This window comes from Austrofundulus limnaeus, unplaced genomic scaffold (assembly GCF_001266775.1).
Source record: "Austrofundulus limnaeus strain Quisiro unplaced genomic scaffold, Austrofundulus_limnaeus-1.0 Scaffold8, whole genome shotgun sequence".
Lineage (NCBI taxonomy): Eukaryota > Metazoa > Chordata > Actinopteri > Cyprinodontiformes > Rivulidae > Austrofundulus > Austrofundulus limnaeus.
The window spans coordinates 3,589,017-3,610,203 of record NW_013952410.1 but is presented as its reverse complement, the minus strand read 5'-3'; the positions used below and the strand labels follow the sequence as shown (position 1 = coordinate 3,610,203).

Below are 21,187 nucleotides of genomic sequence, written 5' to 3'. Positions count from 1 at the left end.
ATTTAAAACTTTTATTAGATTCAATTTTTTAAACGTTGCTTTTTTTCTTATCTTCCCTCCAGCTTTCTGAAGTCTCCTAGAACCCCTTGCTGGCCTCCCAGGGAGCAGCAGCCCTCACTTTGAAAAGCTTTGATCTAAACAAGGGGTTCTCATATTTTTGGGGTCTGCGGACCCCTTACACGGGTAATACGTTTCCAGGGACTCCCTCATAAACCTCTTGTTGGTTTAAAATAATTTAAAGCCATTTTAACCCACTACAGGCCATGCAAATAATTTTCATTTTTTGTTTGGTTTAGTGTGTTTGTTCTACTGGTACACTGTTCTCCATATGCATTTATGCATTTTTTAAAATAAAAAAAACAAAATAATTTATTGTCATTTTTAAAGGACCCTCAAGCTACAGCTCTCAGACCCCTGGTGATCCTGGGACCCCAGTTTGAAAACCTCTGATCTAAACTATATTTGTAACAATGTAGGATCTGGAAACAAGCAATAGTTTTGTTCAGCAGCTACCTGTTGATCTCAGAAAGGAAGCTGTAGTTTTTTAKTGTTTGCTGTCCTGTTCCTGCGACCATTGATCCAAGTAGCTCAGTCTGAATAAGAGGAAAGCGGACCTCTGTGAAGCAACAAAAGAAGAAAATCAAAATGAAGCGTTTGTGCATGTTTACCACTCACAGAGAGCCAACCAACTATAAGTCGGGTTGTCTTACCATCAGGATAAGTTGGCATGACAATGGGAGCTGAAGTGTCACTGAAAGGTCCTGCTCCCRTCTTGGTGATGCAGCCCACCCTGAACACATAAGACGCACCTTTGGGTAAGTCCTTCACAGCGTAGCAGCTGTCTGTCACCTCGTCTGACAGAACTGTCCACTCCCCACCTGAAAAAACAGCAATGTGAGACACATATACTAACATTTTCTTTACAAACATCTTCTCCAATGAATCATTTTAGTTCATTTTTTATGTTTAAATAATTTAATTTGACACTAATGTTCGATATTCAAGCTACTTTTACAATACATTGTAATGGAAAGGCCTTTCTCCTTGCCAGACTGACACAAGAATACAGTGATAATGCTAAAACCACAAAATGCAACTATTCTGTGAGTTAAATGCACACWAAAAAGTCCTGGGTGTAACATTTCCAATGCTTAAGTTTAAAACATCAAATAGACTTAAATTATTTCTCAGCCAAACGTTTAATAGTTACATTTGATGGTAAAATAAAAGTCATAAAATACAACCAGGACTTGGGTAGAAAGGGTTAAAATTATCAAAAATAATTGGCTAATGCGAAAAATCAAGAGATTAAATTTTGCTCAAACTCAAAACTGTTTAAAAAACATAACCTTTAAAAAGAAAACTTGAGAAAAACCATTACAATTTAAAAGTCAGTATTAAAATAAAAGTATAAAAATCTGATTTATCATTAACTTGCCATGTTTTTTTTTCACCATAATAAAAAAAAATAGCCTCACTTCAAACCCACCATCTGTACAGTACTGCACACAGTACGTGACCCGGTCGGTACACTGAACAGGCCTCCACACCAGCAGAACTCCGCCTCCATGTAACTGCAGCACATCAGCCTTGTTGGGGCGAACTGACAGATATGGACATAAAACAAGAAAATCTAATTTGCACCCTTATTGAAAAATATACAAATGTGAAACTCGTTTAAAAATATATTGCGAATCAAAGGAGTGGCTACCTTTTGTCTTTTTAAAAGCTGGAAATTTTAAAGAAGACAAAAGTTTTGAGCTTCTTCTGTCAAGACTACTGCTACGTTCTCTCTCAGGTGGGACTGGACCTGATCCTTTTACTATTGGCCCTGTAAAAAGATAATATAACACAAAATAAAGCTAATTACATCATATATTTTATTTAGTAATGCTTATACTCTCAAGAACCACTGAAAATACATCAAGAACAAGATGTCCTGCTTAGAATAATGCACCAATAAGATTTAAAATTTTCCTCCATATCTCACCTCCTTTGCTCACATCCTCCTTACTGGTGGACCTGGAGAACAGCTTGGTCAGACTGGAAGCTGAAGCTCTCATCTTCTTCCTCAGAGACATTGTAGGTGTGTCAGGCTTCATGAGCTCTCCCAGCGTGGGCCCTAACTCTGTGTTCTCCAGTTGTGAATAGGAATGGCCAGTCCAGGACTGCCTGCGGAAGATCTTCAAGAGTCCTAGCTTGGGCGATTTTCCTGGGGTTGGCCTGACTTCCAGRGCTGGGGCGGACGCGTGCCTTTGGAGGCCAGAGCCCTGCTTCTTGTCCCTGGTTCTGGGAGGCCTCTCAGGAGCCTGCAGAGAGGAGAGGCTGGGACTGGGACTGGGAGTTAGTGACACGTCGGTGGAACCTCTGCTTCTGGCTGCTAAGTTTGGATTGGAACGCGTGCGATTACGTGGCGGCGCCTGAGGAAACGAGCTTCTGGGCTTTACTTCTTGAAACGAGTAAGGAGAAGGTGAAATGAGGGGTTCGCCCTGCTCTTCATACTCATCACTTTCTCCTGATCTGTACCTTCTAAGATGACTCAGCTCTTCAAAGGACCCAAGTCTACTTGAAGATTCAGAGCCACCATGTTCCAAAATAAAGGACTCAGCCAAAGACCCTTGTGAGCTGGCGAAGGTATCTCCCTCTGCCTGCTCCTGCTCCAACATGGACATCATTCTGCTTCCAGCAAGGAACTCTGAAGGAGGAGATGGCCCGTGGTCTTGTCCTGGAGCAACAGAGCCTCTTCTTCTCGTGGCCTGCTGTGKGCTTGCCAGCGAGTTTCCCCCTGCAGCTTCATCGTCTGTGAAGTCGTCCTTCGTACTCTGGGAGCCCTCTTCCTCACTCTTTGCACGGCTGGGTGAGCTGGTCGATCGTCGGGAATGATCATCTAGAGACCTGCTCCTTCTGTGGGGGGGCAGATTGGCCTGGAGAAGCCCCACTCCGCTGTCGAACGAGCAGGACTTCTGCATGGTGGGCTGGACGGATCCCCGCCTCTGTCCGCGGACACTCTCGCTTTCGTCCTCCACGTATTCGATGAGAGGCTCGTTGAGACGTCCCGAGAGGCTCCTCCTCAGAGGCTTGCGGCCTCGCTCCTGCTTTTTGGCCTGGAACTTGTCTCTTAACGTCATGTGTCTGGCAGACATCGGCGAGAGCTGCTGGGAGGTGTTGTAGAAGGTGCTTCGGATGACTCTCCCTCGTGGGATGCGCCCTCCGTCGCTCCCCGAACCCTCGTCTCCATCAGAGAGACAGAGGGACGGAGAGCTGTCCTTGCTGAAGCGTCGCTCCCTCTGAGGCGTCAGTTGTTCTGATGTTGTTGATGATGCAAGCGACTGCCTGCTCGCACTCCTCCCTAGAACGCTCCTCCTTTCTAACATCTCCCCATCCTCTTCCTCCTCCCCTAACGTGCCAACCTCATCCTCCTCTCCAACCAGGTGGTGTCTGGTGAATGGCTCTGGGAGCTGCACCTTCTCCGTTAAGGGATCATACTCTTCCTCTGTTTCTTCCTCCTCCTCGGTCTGGCTGCAGTGTTGGAAAAAATCCCAGGAGTCCGCCTCGTCGTATTCAGACGACGAGCCGCTGCTCAGGGAGGTGCTGCTGTGCTCCTGAGGCTCACAGGGCACCGTCACTGAAGTTTCACTAAGAGGAGCATCTAACAGCTCAGGAATAGGCCTCAGTGTGAGAACTGACCCGATGCAAGTTAAAGAACGCTGGGGGCGTAGACAGAAAAACAGCATTTTGAACGAATTTCAGCATTACGCAAAATCAGGTAGGAACTTTGGTTTAAGCAACTATTTAAACAAACAAAGTGACTGACCTGCCATTTTCTTTTAGAGATAAAGACTTTTAAACTCTTTGTGTTGATCATTTCAGTGTCCTCGCCTGCGTGTTCCTCCTGTGACARTTACCATATAGCATACGAGTGTTAGAGTTCATTGATGCAAAGTTGAATGTTACACATGATGCTCTGCTTTTCGTTTCACCTGGAACCACTCATGACTCAAACACTCAAAGGTTGAAGGTCTCTTCCTGTGGAGTAAATTTAACTGTTATTACATATATAAAATAACCCAAATAAATAACCGTCACTATTACTGCTGCATCAGTTTAAAATAGGAACAATCTTGAGCAAGCTTTAGGGCTTTGCAGAAAACATGAGACTGCAGTTGTACTCTGGATCTGGCTGAAGAACCATGCGAAGGAAACTGTTGACTTCAGGGCTCCTGCACGTGACGTCAGGGGCGTCCCAGTGCAGAGTTCCCTCTCCGACCCTCAGTAACGTTGCACGATCCGTTTCCCCCACAAAAGGACATCGGCACACAAGACTGTCAAAATAAAACAAGAAAAAGATGTCTAAAACATTTACACAGACACAAACAAAAATTGGACCACATGCAACATTTTTTAACTTGGTATTATTAAGATTATTAAGTTATTTTATTTATTTATTTATTTAAATGCGTTGATACGTACCACAGATACGCAATGACACCAACAGCCCTGATGCATGAAAAAAAATAAGATTTTTAAATTAAATTTTTACATTTATGTGTGATTAATCCATTATGAAAGTTTGCTTAGCTTTAATTGAGAGACGTTTAACCTTCTTAAAGAATATCTGGACATATATACATTTTTTTATGGTTTAGTAAATGCAGATATCAGAAAAACAAAAGGCTTACCAAATATCAGTGGCCACAGTGACGGGTTCTTGATGAACAATCTCAGGTGCGACAAACTCCGATGTGCCAAACAAACAGTACTGGTGTCGGGACGTGTCTATTTCCTGGCAGAAGCCAAAGTCGCAGATCTTGATCTCATCTCTTGGAGGATACACCATCAAAATATTATCAGGCTAAACGGAGAGGAAAGATAATAAGCGTAGAATGAAGAACTACAGGGAGACAAATGTGAACAGTAATTTTTAAATGGTTTGCCGGCTGAAGATCTCACTTTAATATCCAGATGCAAAATATTCATGCTGTGCATATGACCAACTCCTTCTAGAATTTGTTGGATATATGACCGAACCTAAAAAAAAAAAAATCAACATGTTTTTGAAAAATCATCCTATTAGCAATTACCTGATTGTTTTTAGTAAATTTGCATTTACCTCTCTTTCTGAGACCAACCCTCTCAGTAATAAATGGTCTAGAAGTCCATGAGAGCAGCAGCTACACACAATGTTAAAGAATTCACAAAAGATATATGTATTCACATGACCAAACAGGGAGGATTGGTATGCTGAAGCAGTAAAAAGGATACATTTCTGTGATCAACACCAGCGTGCGTTTGGTGCAGAAGAAGTCCAGCAGACAGGCCACTCTGGGATGAGCTAAACGGGACAGGAGGTCCCTCTCCTGGAAGGCCCTGGTCCGAGTGCTGCTCCGCAGAGGCAGAAACTTGGCGGCAAACACTTCCCCTGTTCTTCTGTGGATGACGCGCTTCACCACCCCAAAGGTTCCCCTAAAAATGAACAGATACTATTGCGTTACAGATCTTGAGCTACATATATAAAAATAAGTAAAAGAAAATCACCTTCCAATTTCCTCATGGACGTCATAGACAGAGAATAACTTCCTTCTCTTGCCCAGCTCCACTTCTCGTTCCTGAGAATCAAGCAGACCTACAGAAAAACTCCAGTTAGAAAATGCTTTTATGTTTTGCTGTAATTTGTGCTTTGAACTGATGCCATACTGAAAAGGTGCTGATGCCTAACCTTCCTCAACTGATAGCTGAGCTTCACAGGAGGCGTGGCCAGAGTCATTGTGAGCGAAGCAGGTGTAAACACCACTGTCCTCCCCCTCAGGGCACGATATGGTCAGCGAGCAGCGGGCGCCGTGTTGCGCTATCTTCACATTCTCATTGGCTGCAAGTTCCTCTCCATCCTTGAGTCAAAACGAAAGAATTATCTTTAAAAGATAAAAATGAGGACAAGTATGCTGGATATTTGTCAAAATAAATGTGAAGTAAAAAGGAAGAAACAGAAAAAAATTGACTTGAGTGACCTAGTTATGCATTATCAACTGTATGTATCCTTGTGCAACCAATTCAGCTTTATAATCACATATTTATAAGGTGTATGACCTTGTACCACTGGATCCTAGGAGTGGGTCTTCCTGTGATGATGGCTGTGAATGTTGCTGCTTGACCTGGGTCTACGCTCAGGTCCTCAGYAGGAACTTGGATGAAAGGAGGAGCTGAAAAGACAATCAGCCTATTAGTTAGGCATGCAAACTCCTGTTAAACTTAACTGTACATCGAAAAAAAAATACCGTCTGTGATTTCCTGCATGGGCTCTGTGATGAAGAGTTCTTCTTCTTCCTCAAGATAGCATGGAGCCTGCTGTTCTGCTCGATCCGATGGTGGGGAGTGAGCATCCATGGCAGAACTACAGCCAGGATCAAAGACAAGCAGGTAAGATATTAACTACACAGACGAAGAAAAATGTGCCRTCTAACACATTCAGGTTTTTCTTAATTTCCCTTTAAAAAAACTACACATTGTTACAAGAGCTCATGAAGCAGTAGTAAAAATACAGATAAACAAAAGAGAGTTGGGTAAATAAAAATATTGTTACCAGCTCTACAGAGTCTGACACCAAACTAATTTTACACCAAGGGAGAGATTACCTATACATGACTGTAGTACAATGTTTGATTAACATAATTTAAAAAACAAAAAGACATAAAAGAGTAAAAAAAAAAAAAGAAAATTCCTGCACAAACCTAACAACTTTCTTTTAAGGTGACACATTTAAAATGTTTTCATTTAACAACATATTACATCTAGGCTTGATTTTAATGGAAATATTTATTTTACAATTAAAATAAGTTTGCTTGTCTTATTTAAATTACACTTGAGAATATACAATAATGAGCTTGATTTTGAAGGTTTACCTACAACTTAAACAATAAAAGTCTAATCAAACAGTTTAGCCAGGTTACATAACGTACTGTTCAGATTCTCCAGGAGAAAACAGCCTATTTGCAATAAAAGTGGGGCTGAAATCAGTCTGCAGCCATTTCTTCACAAAGGCAGTGGACCAGCCCTCTTGGTCYGCGTCTAGGAAAACCAAAACATCACTCAACCAGTTTCTTTTACTTACATCAAAATATAAGAATATAGTGTAAGAAATTTGCACAAGTGAAAAGCACATTACCTCACCGTCCAAAGACATTAATGTATAATCTGTCTTACCTCATCTTGTCAGGGCTTTACCCCCTCTAACCCACCACATCAACAGAACACGGGCACAAGCCCACTCCTGCACGAGCAGAAAGGGGACACTTGCCCAGCACATGACCATCTTGTTGCAGTGGAGAGTTAGCTGGGCATGCGTTGGCAGGAAGAGAAAGGGGGGGATGTTGAGAGGTTATTTGTTATCATGTCAGAGATGACTTAGATGGAACGRTCCAAGTGGAGAACCTCCTGCTTCAGGACAAGTGAAGGGAAGATGGGAAACATGTGAGTTATGGACAATGAAAGGACAAACATGGAGTCAAAAATAAAKGAATAAATTTGCTGAGTTCAACTTATCCTTTTGACCCACTGTCCATTTCAAAATACCAATACCCTTTTCCTAATATTACTTTTCGTTTATTATTAATTTGTTATAGTGTGAAAGTAACACATCTGTTACAATCCATGCCTTTGGTGGAAATTGGAAACATAATAAAAAAACACAAGATAATCTTATGAAATAAACATATCAGTGTTTTTTCACGAGAGTTGATTTAGAGAGGTTCGACGTTTGTGGCTGCCACTAGATCCCACTCAGTATGGCATCAGATCGGGAGCAGAAGCTGGTTGGTTCTGTTCTCAGTTTCTGTCACTTGATCATCAGTGTGTTGGCAACAGTGCATGCATGAATGGATTTACAGCAGACTTCTTAGTGAAGTAAATAGACCATTTCGTGGTTGAACGYGCCAAGTGGTGGTCACAGGTTGCACAGTATAGATACTGAGGTTGATAAGGAAACGCCATTAAAATTGAACAAATTTAATCGATAAATTTAAGCTGTCAAACAGAGCCAATGTGTTGGCTCTAAATCTTAATTTTTACATATCTTTAAGCTACAAATCAGAATTTTGAACTTGTTCTGGAAGCGTTTTTTTATCCCCCCACAGTTAAGAGTATATATTATTATGTACATGAGCAGAAGTCCCAACAAACTGTAGGATCATTTGGTAAAGTAGGTAGTAGGACCTAAAATAACTAAATATTTCTTTAATCTTGTAGCATTTACCGCATTTATTCGTGAATAATACGATCTCATGTATAATACGACCCCCCTTTTTTGAGCTTAAAAAAGCATAAAAAATTAATCCTCAAACTACCTCCAATTTCATACAGACTTCAAGATTTTTCAGCCTTTGTTGTCTTTATACATATCAGTAAAATGATCATTGGACTGTTCATCTTATTTTAACAACATATGTACTAAAAGGTATTTTGACAACATATATACAGTATATAAGCTGTATCAGCATCATATGAATTCTGGCATTTTACACATAGTCCACCAGGATGCGCCAACACAAAAGTCAGAGACTTCACATGAGATTTGGACCATCTTCTGGGGGAAAAGCAGATTACTTCCTACTCGCAAGCACACCCTCTGGTGGGGAAACTTTTCTCAGGGATACAAACTTTTTCAGAACATCATAGACGGCAGCCATTACAGACAAACGTGTTTGTTGTTGTTCCAGCAGCGGCCCAGTCACACGCTGATGTCATTAGTTCGTTATCATTACTAAGGTACAGGAATACTTTTTTTCTTTCTTTTTTTTCACATCATGTCATCTGCCTGGATCTGTTACTATCTTGCTCTGAGGCACGAAGGAGTGCCTCAGGTAAGTTTGCTTCAGCTGCTTTTTACGACGCGGTCTCATTTCCAGACTCAGGCATTTTGTGAATGAAGCCGATATTTGAGTTAAAATACATAAGTAAAAATATTTATCCGAGTATTGTACTACCCACCCCCCCAACTTTATGGATGATTTTATGGATTTAATTTTACRTATTATACTTGAATAAGTACGGTAGTTCATCTGTGTCAGTAAGWGCAGATAAGAATACAATTCTAAATATACAGAAAGACTAAACAACAAAAGTGGTACTTACATCTTAAAAATAAAGATTTAAATATATTTATGTCACAAGTGACACAAATATATTTTTACAAGTAAAAACTTAAAATTGCATTTTCTATTATAGACCTTGTGATCATAAAAGTCCAACAGTGCATTGACACGCCAACATTTCAAAGTGGTCTATTACTCGATCAGTAGAGTCAAGATAGAGAAGTCAAATTTGATTGAGTGAGCTTTAAATGAGAGGTTTGTGACGAGGSTTTCAGTAAACACAATTCAAATACATGCACTCTTTACTATGTGACTTTATTAGCTACGCATTCATTTATTTTTAAGAAGGAAATAAAATTAGTGGAATATAAAAACTCTTTTACAAACCTGTCATAATCAAGACAAACTCAAACCAGAAAAGCAGTAATTACAACAGTTTACACATTTATACACACACAGAAAAGTGCTTTTTATCTGCAATAAACTGATAATTCAATTATTAGGAGCAAAATCTTGTCACGCTTTGCAAACAAAATCTGTCTCTTTTCTCTGTCACTTATGAGCAGCTATGAAATTCACACCCTTTGTCAGCAAACAGCAGAAGGTGAGGTTGAAAAATCCAACTTGCATATTTTGTGTTTGATGGTGAGTAATTTTATCTKCTGTGACACACTTCATGCCATAATAGCTGGGATTCTAGCGAGAGCAAWGGTAGTTGGGACTACAGTACTCATGACATGAGAGTGTGTTTGAAATGAAGGGAAAGAACAATAAGTACGTGAGTAAAACCTCAAAATGTTGTGAGGAATGATAGTGGTGATTTTTTGAAGTTTGTTGTGAGGAGATGTCACATAATGTGTTTCTGAAAGAGGTGATGAGATCTGGAGTAAAACCGATCAATGGTATGTGCTTCACCCATTTTCAAACATGGCTGACCCGTTAAAGGTGTGGCCCACACACAGAAAAAACCGGAGCTTCCCCTGTGTGTGGGAGGGGTTTACTACAGTCCTACCTTTAGCAGGTAAGTCCTGGGGTTGGTCACTGTCGATGTCGGCCGGTGGTACAAAAGCGGGACAAAGACCTGCTTTACACTTGACACAGCCAAGTTCATTCCAGAGCTAAACAAACAAAAAAAGTGTTTGTAATTTGCAATATACTGTAACTGGTTATCCTTATAAATATATTTGGTATACCTCACACTCATACTGTCCGATGTCTGCCTCTGTCGCCCCAGTGACTGTTAGAGACAAGATTCCACTTCGGGCRTCATTCACAATAGAAYATTTATCATCGCTTTTCAACTCCCTGCCATCTTTCCACCACCTGCAGAGATCCATGATGTTAGCRGGTACAAAGACCACCGGCTTCGACTTCTCTGTGCTGCCATACCTGATTCTGGGTAAAGGAGCGGTGCGTGTGGAGCAAGAGAACTGGATATCTTCTCCCTCTATCAGACAGGCACTTTCCAGCCGACTCACAAACCTGGGTGGAGCTGGAAAGATCAAATCAGAAATGAGACAAGRACACAATAACATGAATGTAAGGTCCGGCCACACTGCAAAGCTTTAAACAACTTATGCCAACTTTTGAAAAGTTTATCCAACATAAAAGATGTCAAAGCTGAACATTGAATTTAAAAACAAATTCTTGCGACCCTCTTTTGAACATATACATACCGTAATGCTAACAATTGGATCAAATATACAGCTAATGTGAGTAAAATAGTCATAACATAATTTTCATAAGTCAGCACAAGTTGTCTGAAACATTAAAAGTGTGAAAGGGCCTGTAGTCTGACAGTGCATGCAGTTCTCTTTGCATATGTCTCACCCTGAACCAACACCTTAGCCAAAGTTCCAGCTCTGCCCATTGAGCTGGTGGCGTAGCACATGTACTGTCCTGAGTCCTCAGAGGTGAGGCAGTCCAGTACCAGGTTGCATGTTCCTGACCGGTCAGCTGTGATGATGTGATGTGGGTCATCCTCCAAGGGAAGACCATCTAAAAGGTAATCATCAAAAATATACTCATTAAATTATACAATAAATGTGTGGAAAATGTGAGGTTTTACTAAGAATAAGTTACATTAATTTTGAATTATTGTACTTTTCTATTTGCTTTTATGTACATAAATTTGGGCTCTTTAATAAAATGTATGTGAAAAGGGGGGTATTATGCATTTTCCAGGCACATAATGCAATTCTATATCACAATCAACTATGTTATCTTCAGTTGTTTTGAAAATGCTGTAAATATTAAAAATAAATCTAAACGCCTTGAAATTTGCCTTCTTCTCTATAAGAACCTCCTACAGTTTCCGACACTCCCAATTCAGCACACCATCACAACAATGCTTCACAGCATTCACAAAACAACTTTTCATAGGAGAAAAGTTCAACCATTTGGTGTCATCCTTAAGAATTGCAAAAAGAGAGTATCTCCTTGGTATCCAAAAATAAATTTCCCAGATGAACGCATTTTTTTAAAATCAGAAAACGACTGGACTGAGAAGTAGTTAGTATTGCAAGCTCAACAGATGTACAGTTCCAGCAGGTCTAGTGGAGGTGTGTGGGGGAAGTGCGGGGGAGGGGTCCTCTGTGGGGCGGGAGCTCAGCAGCAGACTGAGAGGAGGAGCTTTGTGTAAATAGGCGGTGCTTTGTACAAGCAAGCCTTCAGGCAGCTCCACACGACTACCACAAGAGATTCTCAAACATGCCTGAATGAGTCAAAGCAACACTCTGAGTATGCTTTTGTTGATGGGACAACATTATAACGTGAAAGCTGATTTTGCATAACACCTCCCTTTTAAGAGGGCAAGAAATTTTATTGTACGTTTGCTCATGTATTTACCTTTTTCACTGTCCAAATAAGTAAACATCTGTCTAGTCTTGTGCATCCATTTTTTTTATTTTAAAAGGCAAAATTCCAACCTTTAATCCAGTTGATGGCAGGTTTTGGAGATCCTGACACTCTGCAGGTCAGTTTGATGGTCTGTCCTATCTGTGTTGTACAGTCACATAGCAGCAACTCAAACACTGGAGGTTCTAACAAAAAACACAACGAATAGAGAAAAGTTTGATTGTTAGGATACTTATTAATAAAACAGATTTGAATCTCAGTAGCAGAAATAATAAAGTAAAACATGTTGCTGTAGAGATGACTTACTGGTAGTGACCAGGATGGAGCGTTGCTGCAGATCTTTCAGGTCTTTCAGCCAGGAGACTTTAACAAGTGTAGAGTGGGCCTGAAGTGTATACCTCCGAATAGACCCTCGGTGCTCGTGCCACAAACCCCAAGACCTGTCCTCTCCACCCACTGTCTCTTTGATTTCCACATCATTCAACTGGACACATTATAGAATGGAAAAAAAACACTAGTGCAGTACAGTAATTTATATAAAGTGAAATAAGATTTAATTTTACCTTCATCTTGTTCTTGAAGGTGTATGAGTCCCGGTTCAAGCTGGTGTCTTTTTTTAGCTTACACAGTACAATGCATTCTTTAAAGAGAAATATCTGTCTTTGATGCCCTCTAGAGGTAGTCTTCATTTCTGGAGMTTCCTCCCACACTGTGAAGACTCCCTAAAATTAAAAATCAAATAATAAAAAAAGATTGAGAAGAGACACAGCTCAAGGAGAAAAAAAGAGAGAATGACAGACTGGTGAACCAAACTGGTAGATTAAATGGTCTTAACACCTTCGAGAATACTTTTATTAACTTTTCTTGACTTTTTGTACGCGCTGATTATATTAATATAAAAATGGAATATAACAGAAACACACAATTTGCCTGTTGTCTCTCCTTACCTGTCGCACGGGCTCACCCAGAGAAGTGAGAGGAGCTGGATAGTTTTCAATCAGGGACACGTGGTGCATGTTGTCAGACCTCCAAGGCAAGCAGGACACCAATGAGAAGCCGTCCTCCAACAGATAGCAGGTCTGACCACTCTTAGCTTTATTCTTTATTAACTCCTGATAATAAATAAATAAATAAATAAATAAATAAATAAATAAATAAATGTTAAATTAATACTGAGATCAGACAAATAAATTACAGGATGAGATAAGAATATGCATCTAGAGGAAGATTAGTGACAAAGAAATAATGGTTGTTTCAAAGTTTTAATTAAATTTAAAAAAGTTTGATAAAACCTTGCTGAATGCAGACCTTTAGTAAAGCCTGGTAGGTTTGAATCCTCTCCACTGGTTGCTGAAGAAAAGTGAGGACATCCATGACTGGAGCATCAGACTTCTCGGATCCTTGTATCTCCTAAAATGTATATAACAACAGAATGAACATCAGGTAAAATGTAGTAGTTCAACAGCTTGAAAACAGATGTGAGCAGATGTAAATACTTGGAAGTACTGCTGGACAGTCTTGTCGCTGATGCAGGCCTCTGCTTGAGCTTGTCCCACCATGTAGTGAAGATATGTCTCAAAGTCTTCAGTGTGTTTAATCAGATGCATGGCAACATCATCATCTGTAGCACACGTTCTCAGACCAGGAAGAATAGAACTGCAAAAAACAAAAAGTCTGATTCTTTACCATTTATTATTGAAATAATACCATAATGTTGTGCATTTGAGTGTGCGTTACCGTTCGTGTAGGAACACAATATCTTTGATGTTCCTGAAGACGATCTCTTTGTGGTGGAGGATGTTCACGGGGACGTGGTGACTGCGGTCCAGACAACTGAGCTGCTGAGAGATAAACGTCTTCATCGCTTTTACAAATTCCTCTTCCCCATCAATCAGGCCTTGGATCAGCTGACTGAAAACAAATGGAAGCAGACTGGATGAGACTCGTTAACAGTTACAGCAAAAATTCAGACCACAATATTAATATGCAGTAAAACAAACTAAAACCAACAGACCTGAGAGCTCTTCTGTACTCTTCACCCGTAGACCCAATCCCATCAAGATCTTCTTGAGGTATTCTTCTTTGAGGGAAAGTCTCCTGTTTGAAAAACCTCAGTGTCATTACTGACTGTGTAACATGATAAATGAGTCAATATACTTAAACTTGGATTGTAGATTTTACCTTTCTCTTCTTCTCCAGATAGGCTGGACACAGCCATCCTTGACGAGAGGGATTAGTTTTGGTTGGTTTGGTTCTGACCAGCCACCTGTCAGGATGAACAGAATCCAGGACCTCCACAAACTGACCCTCTTTCAGAACAAAACTGTCCTTATTTCCATAATTTGGACTGCAGTCAGCTCGAGCCACGTATATTTCAAATGTCTGAGGAAAAGTACACAGTTGTAAATTATATGACTTAGAATATACATTTGTAAGATAGAAAAAAACAGATAAAATAGACTCTTGTTTTTTTAGACACCCAGAAAATTGCATGAATGCAGAGAATACTGTACCTCTCGCCTGTCCTCTTCTCCCTCTGACTCAGATCCTGATACAGTACTTGTTAAAGGTGTGTGGGAACGGAGATGTTTTGGAGATGGTGTCCTCAGTTTACTTTCACAAGTCTCTTTAAATAGAAACAAAAGAAAAAGTGACTATTTTGGCATAAAACTTTTGAAAATAAAAAATAAAACTGTTGTACAAACACATTTCTGCTGTTTTTTCCTAAAAATACAATAAAATTAGAAATGGATTAAAATATAATTCAAATCAGCAGGTTTTAATAAGGAAATATTGTAACTAAGATCTCGTCTTGTGTGTTTACATCAATGTGGCCCTCATCCACAGGAGAGCAAAGCTTATTCTTTTTTTAATCAATTGATAAAAAAAAAGCAAAGCCTATTCTACTATCTGACAGAAAAGGTAACAGTCCCAGGGGTGTGACCAGGAAGTTGGGTTTATGTAGATGTGACTTTAAGAGGGTTATGCATGATTCATTATTCTTTTTAGTGCAGCCTACAATAAACACTGGGCTGTTGAGAGGATAACTAACAATAACAAGTTAACAATAACAAAACATTGTTATTGTTATGATTCTGATAAGGCCCAAGGCCTCAAACTCACAGCTGACAAACTGTGAGCTGACCGAAATGAAGTTCAGATCCTTTAATAAATTTTTTTGGAAGAGAATCAACTTGTTTTCTGCAAACTTATTTTTATGCGTGTTTTTCGTACACTAGCTTCACATAAATCTGCTTTGAAAATTATCAAACTGTTGCAATCAGATTTTCCCGATCTCCAAACATGTAATGAAGTAAAAAACTAAAGATGATCACTGACCTTTGACATTCAAAAGTTTCTTAAGAGGCTGCAGCGGAGTCATTTCTTCCTTCTCATTCTTTGGAGTCACTTTGTCTTCTGGTTTTACTACTTCACTGTAGCAATATTTGTAAAGACAGCTGCTTGTATCTTTATAAGAACATAATTAAAGTTGCAATGTAAAAAAAAAGGAACAATCTGCTACCTTGTAACAACCGAAACCATCTCAACCGGTTCAATTACATCTGGAGCTGTGTCGTAATCAGAGGGACTCGACACTGTTGAGGGTAAAAAATTAAACCACATAAATAAAGAATGGTTTAGTAATAAATAAAATTTTGTTTGTATGTTACTCACTGGAGCTGACTGCAACAAGTGAGRACCGTCTTCTCTCTTGCAGGCTCCTCTGAGTGTCCTGCTCAGTCAGGTTGAAGACCTCCCACAGAGTCACGCTCACGCTTTCAACATAGTTTCCCGCATCTGTCCCTGAAGCTGCCACCTGTGCTYGACTCTGAAACTGATCCTGACTTTGTGTTTCAGCTTTAGCTTCAGGTTTTATTGGCGCAAGCTGCAAAGGAGTTATAGCAGCCAGCGGTGGGTGTACCGGCTTCTGGGGCGCATTGGCAGGTTGCGTTGTTTTTACTACAGTTATGTTTCCATTGTAGGAGGTCACACCGAACTTGTTTGCCACCTCACAGGTGTAAACTCCACTATCGCTGTTGGTTAAGTTTTTGATTACGAGTGTGCATTCTCCATTATCGGAAGTTTCAACCCGGTAACGCRGATCGTTTGCGATATGCTGGCCATTTTTCAACCAGTGCACTGTGCTGGGTTTCCCTTCTACGATGCACTTTARAGTGAGTGTACCATGTAGATCTGCATTCTGGTTTTTGAATACCTCTTTAAAAGTTGGCTTCATGTCTCGGCGGGTTTTGAAGCCTTTGAAAGCTGCTTGGATCTTGACTGCAGCCTCTTGCATTTGGGCTTCATCATCAGCCTCTAGAAGAGACTGCTTTAGTGGCTGTACCTCCTGGAGAGGCAGCTCTCCTGGATGCCCCTCATCAGCAACAATGGGATGGACGTGGTTAGGTGGTAGCTCAGTCAGTGCCTCTGAGAACGTTTCATCTTCTGAAATGTAGAGAAGCGGAACATCTTCCGCCTTCTTTGATGTGTGTTGTTCTTCCTCTCTTCTCATCGGTTCTACAGACGACTTCACTTGCTGAACTGCTTCTTGTTCTTTTCTAATTGGTTTAATGGGCTGCTTGATTGGCTGCTTTACTTTATTCAGAGTTTTATTGTCCGTTACAACAGACTGGTTCCCCTCTAATCCTGGTTTGTCTTCAGTCTTTTTTGTCTTTATTACTTGTTTTATAGTTTTATCTCCAACTGAATCTGTCATGTTTCTTGGTTCTTGCTCGTCTTGATCTGTCTCTGTGTCCCTTGAAAGTTGTTTTTCCATTTCTTTTCTTGCTTTGCCTTTTGTCCTTGTAGGTGGCTTTGGAAAGGCAAATTCACAAACCTTTTCAATCAGCGTTTCTTGTTTTTTCACTGCCTGTTTTTCCAGCTGATTTACAGAGGTTGTTAGTTTCAGCGTTGCTTCCTCTCTCTCCATTTCTGTCTGTTTGTGGTCTTCTGCAGCCTTTATGACTTGAGGAAGGATATCCTCTGTGTCTTTTGAATTACACTTGACTCCATATGTTACCTTTCCTTTCATTCTTGCTGGTGGTATTAAAGGCACCTCTTCCATCTTTTCTAATTTACTCATTCTTTCTAAAGACGGAGCATTTTGATCAGTCGTTTCTTTCCCATTAACTTTCTCTTGTGTTTTCTCAAGGTGTTTATCATCCTGACTGTCTGTATATATTGTTGCCAGTTGTTTCATCTGTTGATTAACTACATTTGTTGTTTCTTGCAGTTTCAAACTCTTTTTTGTTTCATAATCTTTTCCCACCTGTTTTAGTTCAATCAAGYTTTTGCCCAAATGTCTCTCTGGCTGACTTATTTTAGGGTCTAAATCAACACTTTCCCTTGCATTCACCTCTGGTTGGTTCCCTTCCAAGAAAGCTTCTTTGTCTGTGTCTGCATATCCAGTTGGCTCTGCAGTCTTCATGCTTGCTTTCACTGACTTAGCATCTTTCTTGTTCACACCATTGTCAGTTTCTTTATTTCTTTCTACTTGTGTGACATTCTGTGCAACCTTAGTCTGTTTATCTGTTGATTTCATGTGCTGGATGCCCTTTTGGTCTTCATTCTCTTTCAGCAAAGATGCCTTTAGGTCAAAATGTGGTTCCACATCATTGTCTGAATTTGTAATAGACATTCTCCTGTTTGTCCTCTTTTTGGGCTCAGGTGGAGCAGGTTTAGACTCTGACAGGCTGATTCTGACTTTCTCTGAATCAGGAGCTGGTTTAGAAACAGCATCTTTTGTCTGTGGAAGTACTGAGGTAGAGTCTGCTTTTGATGGAGCTGTTTGTTGGGCTACAGTGGAAGGGGTTAAAAACAAAATAACATTGATAAAATCATCATGTTCCTCAAAGCTTGCTACTTAAATTTACAAACGCACAAACCTTTTATGTGCACAGCTGCACAGGTCGCCGCAGTTCCAGCGTGGCAAGAATAGTTACCACTGTCCTCAGACCTGAGCTCCTTAATGTGCAGCTGTAGGAAGCAGCCATCTTGTTTCATCTCATACTTCCTGCTGGCTCTCAGGGGCAGATTGTTCTTCTTCCAATGAACAGGCACTCCAGGTCTGGATAACTCGCAGCACATGGTAGCTGTATTGCCCACTTCAGCCTCTATACTTTGTATTTCTTTGGTGAAGAATGGAGCAAGCTCTATAAATAACATTTAGCAGATAAACAAATAAAAAGAAGTTCAGTATTAATAAGGTAGAAAATATATAATTGGCCTGTGTGTGTTGCAACATACAGTATATATGTTCATGAGAATTCATATAAAATCCCATATACATAGTATAGTGAAGTTCATAAGTGTACTTAGTATCAGGTCATATTGGGTCAAAGGTCAAAGGCTGATTTCATAATTTTGGCATCAGACCTGTGTTTCTATGTCTTAGAGAAGAGAGGGGTAGGACTGTCAACCAGCCTTCACCACCTGGTAATGACTTGGATATGGTGAACCAGGGTGCTTGGTTTGGGTGGGGAACTGCTGACCTAGACAAGGGATATTATTCGAACACTTTGGGGATTTCCTTAATCCATCTTTTAGGTGTCTGAAGACTGGTGAATAGGAGTCATTACTATGAGAGGAGGAAAAGTTAAAAGKTTGACTCCAGTACCTGTTCCCCCAAGACCCGAACACAGATAAGTGGCAAAAATATTACGATTGGATGACTATACTACTGTTCATAAATTTTGCTATACATTAGACATATTATGCTTTTTCACTTCCATATCATTCAGTTGGGGTCTAGAAAAAGTGGAACTGCAATGCTTTGGTTTGAATTCCTTTTTATTGTAGCTCCACAAGGCCCCCTTTCACCCCTTTTCTGAAGTGTGTCTGAGATCAACTCGTTTTGAGGCTTTCTCTTTGAATCCAAGACATGTCACATAAAGATATAGAATTTAAAGATATCTACGCAGCACCGGTACAGACTTCAGACAGTTTTAAACCCTAACGTATTCTTTAAAACAGACAATTTAATGTATATATTTTTAGATCTTAAATGTATGTACCTTTTACTGACAAAGCTGCAGTGGTCTCTGCACTTCCTGTTTGACAGGTGTAGCTGCCGCTGTCCCCAGGTGTGAGATCCTTGATATTGAGCTGAACTAGGCAGCCGTCCTGCTTCATCTCATACTTCCTGCTGGTTCTTAATGGCACCTTATTTTTCTTCCACTGCACCGACACTCCAGGCTTGGACACTTCACAGACCAGCGCTGCTATACCTCCTTCCTCAGCCTGCACACTTAATAACTCTTTCTTGAAGAAAGGAAGAAGCTCTGGGAAAAATGTGAAAGAAGTAAGACTTTTACATTAAATGATTGTGTTATAAATACAATAAATGCATTTTTTAATAAAAAATTTTTTGGCCTTATTGTAAACAGAACTAGGTTCCTTAAGCTCACAACCTTTCACTGTCACGTTAGCCACGGTCTCTGCACTTCCTGTTTGACATGAATAGCTGCCACTATCTTCAGGTGTGAGGTCCTTGATGTGGAGCTGGAGGAAGCAGCCATCTTGCTTCATCTCGTACTTCCTGTTCGCTCTCAGTGGGAGCCTGTTCTTCCTCCATTGTACTGGTACACCTGGTTTAGATACCTCACAGACCAGAGAGGCTGTACCTCCCTCCTCGAACACCACATCTTTCAAATTTTTCTTAAAGATCAGTGGGARCTCTGAGAAAATGCATCAGTACCAAATAAGATAGAACATGCACTCAATTTTCATGGATGAATATCTTTAGAATATAGTTTCAAAATGTATGTACCTTTCACTGACAACTCTGCGGTGGTCTCTGCACTTCCTGTTTGACAGGTGTAGCTGCCACTGTCTTCAGGTGTGAGATCCTTGATGTTGAGCTGAACTATGCAGCCGTCCTGTTTCATCTCATACTTCCTGCTGGTTTTTAATGGCACCTTATTTTTCTTCCACTGCACCGACACTCCAGGCTTAGACACTTCACACACCAGTGATGCTGTACCTCCTTCCTCAGTCTCCTCACGTTTTAACTCTTTCTTAAAGAAAGGAGGAAGCTCTGAAAAAATGGGCAGGAAATATATTTTTTTCAGACAACTTATGAGTTCACAATTCCAAAAAAGATAATATAAAACGATTAGCAGAGTGAAACAAAAACAATACATAAAATGATTAGCAAATCATGTGAAAATAGTTTTGTCTTAGACACAACCTTTCACTGTCACGTTAGCCACGGTCTCTGCACTTCCTGTTTGACATGAATAGCTGCCACTGTCTTCAGGTGTGAGGTCCTTGATGTGGAGCTGGAGGAAGCAGCCATCTTGCTTCATCTCGTACTTCCAGTTCGCTCTCAGTGGGAGCCTGTTCTTCCTCCATTGTACTGGTACACCTGGTTTAGATACCTCACAGACCAGAGAGGCAGTACCTCCCTCCTCGAACACCACATCTTTCAAATTCTCCTTAAAGACTGGTGGGAGTTCTGAGGAAATGAGCAAAGATTAAAAACAGAAAAAATCCAGCAAATAGCAGGAGACAAGACTAATTTTATTGTTGACTGAATTATTAGCTCTCCAACTCCAATATTGTTAAAAAAATGCTTAGACCTTGTCTAAAAATGCTAAATAGGATGGGGAAAAAGATTTCCAGCTTACTGCKTATATTTAGCTGATAAGCAGTAAAATTGACCATCATTCCATATTCACAAACCTTTCACTGAAACAGCTGCAGTGGTCTCTGCACTTCCTGTTTGACAGGTGTAGCTGCCACTATCCTCAGGTGTGATATCTTTGATATTAAGCTGAATGAAGCAGCCCTCTTGCTTCATCTCATACTTGCTGCTGGGTCTCAAAGATGTCTTGTTTTTCTTCCACTGCACTGAGACTCCAGGCTTGGATAGTTCACAGCACAAGGAGATTGTACCTCCCTCCTCAGCCTYCAACTCTAATAATTCTTTCTTGAAGAAGGGAGGAAGCTCTGGTACAATTGAAAAGAAATACATTTTTTTAGATTAYTCCTAATCAGGCTGCAAAGGGGGCAATTTGGAAAATTTTAATGGAAGTTGTGGGAATTTTTTTAATTAACTGGAAAATGGGACTAATTTAAATAATCTGTCATATCCCCAAAGCTATAACTAGATACCGCATAGCAGTAACATAATGACCCCCGCACGCACAAATGCACCAGAATTCAGAAGACTTTATTCCTAATAAATGTCATGCTACTAGGTGCATCCCAAAAATGTAGTGGTTTGGGTGGAGATCTTTTTTTTTTGT

At 40.3% G+C, this 21,187-nt stretch overlaps 1 protein-coding gene across 1 annotated transcript in view; it reads right to left on the bottom strand.

Moving 5' to 3' along the window:
- Nucleotides 1–21,187, bottom strand: part of obscna (obscurin, cytoskeletal calmodulin and titin-interacting RhoGEF a) — a gene marked incomplete in the record, with an annotated part of 52,438 nt that overhangs the window by 5,272 nt on the left and 25,979 nt on the right. Inside the window, 40 exon segments of the mRNA XM_014000450.1 lie at nucleotides 711–878; nucleotides 1,490–1,603; nucleotides 1,712–1,831; nucleotides 1,991–3,707; nucleotides 3,815–3,892; nucleotides 3,981–4,026; nucleotides 4,170–4,322; nucleotides 4,471–4,497; nucleotides 4,680–4,852; nucleotides 4,951–5,028; nucleotides 5,111–5,171; nucleotides 5,263–5,463; nucleotides 5,536–5,623; nucleotides 5,717–5,885; nucleotides 6,085–6,197; nucleotides 6,273–6,388; nucleotides 6,954–7,062; nucleotides 10,096–10,201; nucleotides 10,277–10,406; nucleotides 10,473–10,575; nucleotides 10,914–11,081; nucleotides 12,011–12,124; nucleotides 12,246–12,423; nucleotides 12,503–12,661; nucleotides 12,887–13,051; nucleotides 13,248–13,349; nucleotides 13,436–13,595; nucleotides 13,677–13,850; nucleotides 13,954–14,036; nucleotides 14,121–14,321; nucleotides 14,453–14,565; nucleotides 15,279–15,373; nucleotides 15,463–15,535; nucleotides 15,615–17,735; nucleotides 17,825–18,091; nucleotides 18,953–19,219; nucleotides 19,349–19,615; nucleotides 19,708–19,974; nucleotides 20,128–20,394; nucleotides 20,622–20,888. Of these exon segments, the coding sequence (XP_013855904.1) occupies nucleotides 711–878; nucleotides 1,490–1,603; nucleotides 1,712–1,831; nucleotides 1,991–3,707; nucleotides 3,815–3,892; nucleotides 3,981–4,026; nucleotides 4,170–4,322; nucleotides 4,471–4,497; nucleotides 4,680–4,852; nucleotides 4,951–5,028; nucleotides 5,111–5,171; nucleotides 5,263–5,463; nucleotides 5,536–5,623; nucleotides 5,717–5,885; nucleotides 6,085–6,197; nucleotides 6,273–6,388; nucleotides 6,954–7,062; nucleotides 10,096–10,201; nucleotides 10,277–10,406; nucleotides 10,473–10,575; nucleotides 10,914–11,081; nucleotides 12,011–12,124; nucleotides 12,246–12,423; nucleotides 12,503–12,661; nucleotides 12,887–13,051; nucleotides 13,248–13,349; nucleotides 13,436–13,595; nucleotides 13,677–13,850; nucleotides 13,954–14,036; nucleotides 14,121–14,321; nucleotides 14,453–14,565; nucleotides 15,279–15,373; nucleotides 15,463–15,535; nucleotides 15,615–17,735; nucleotides 17,825–18,091; nucleotides 18,953–19,219; nucleotides 19,349–19,615; nucleotides 19,708–19,974; nucleotides 20,128–20,394; nucleotides 20,622–20,888 (9,378 nt within the window).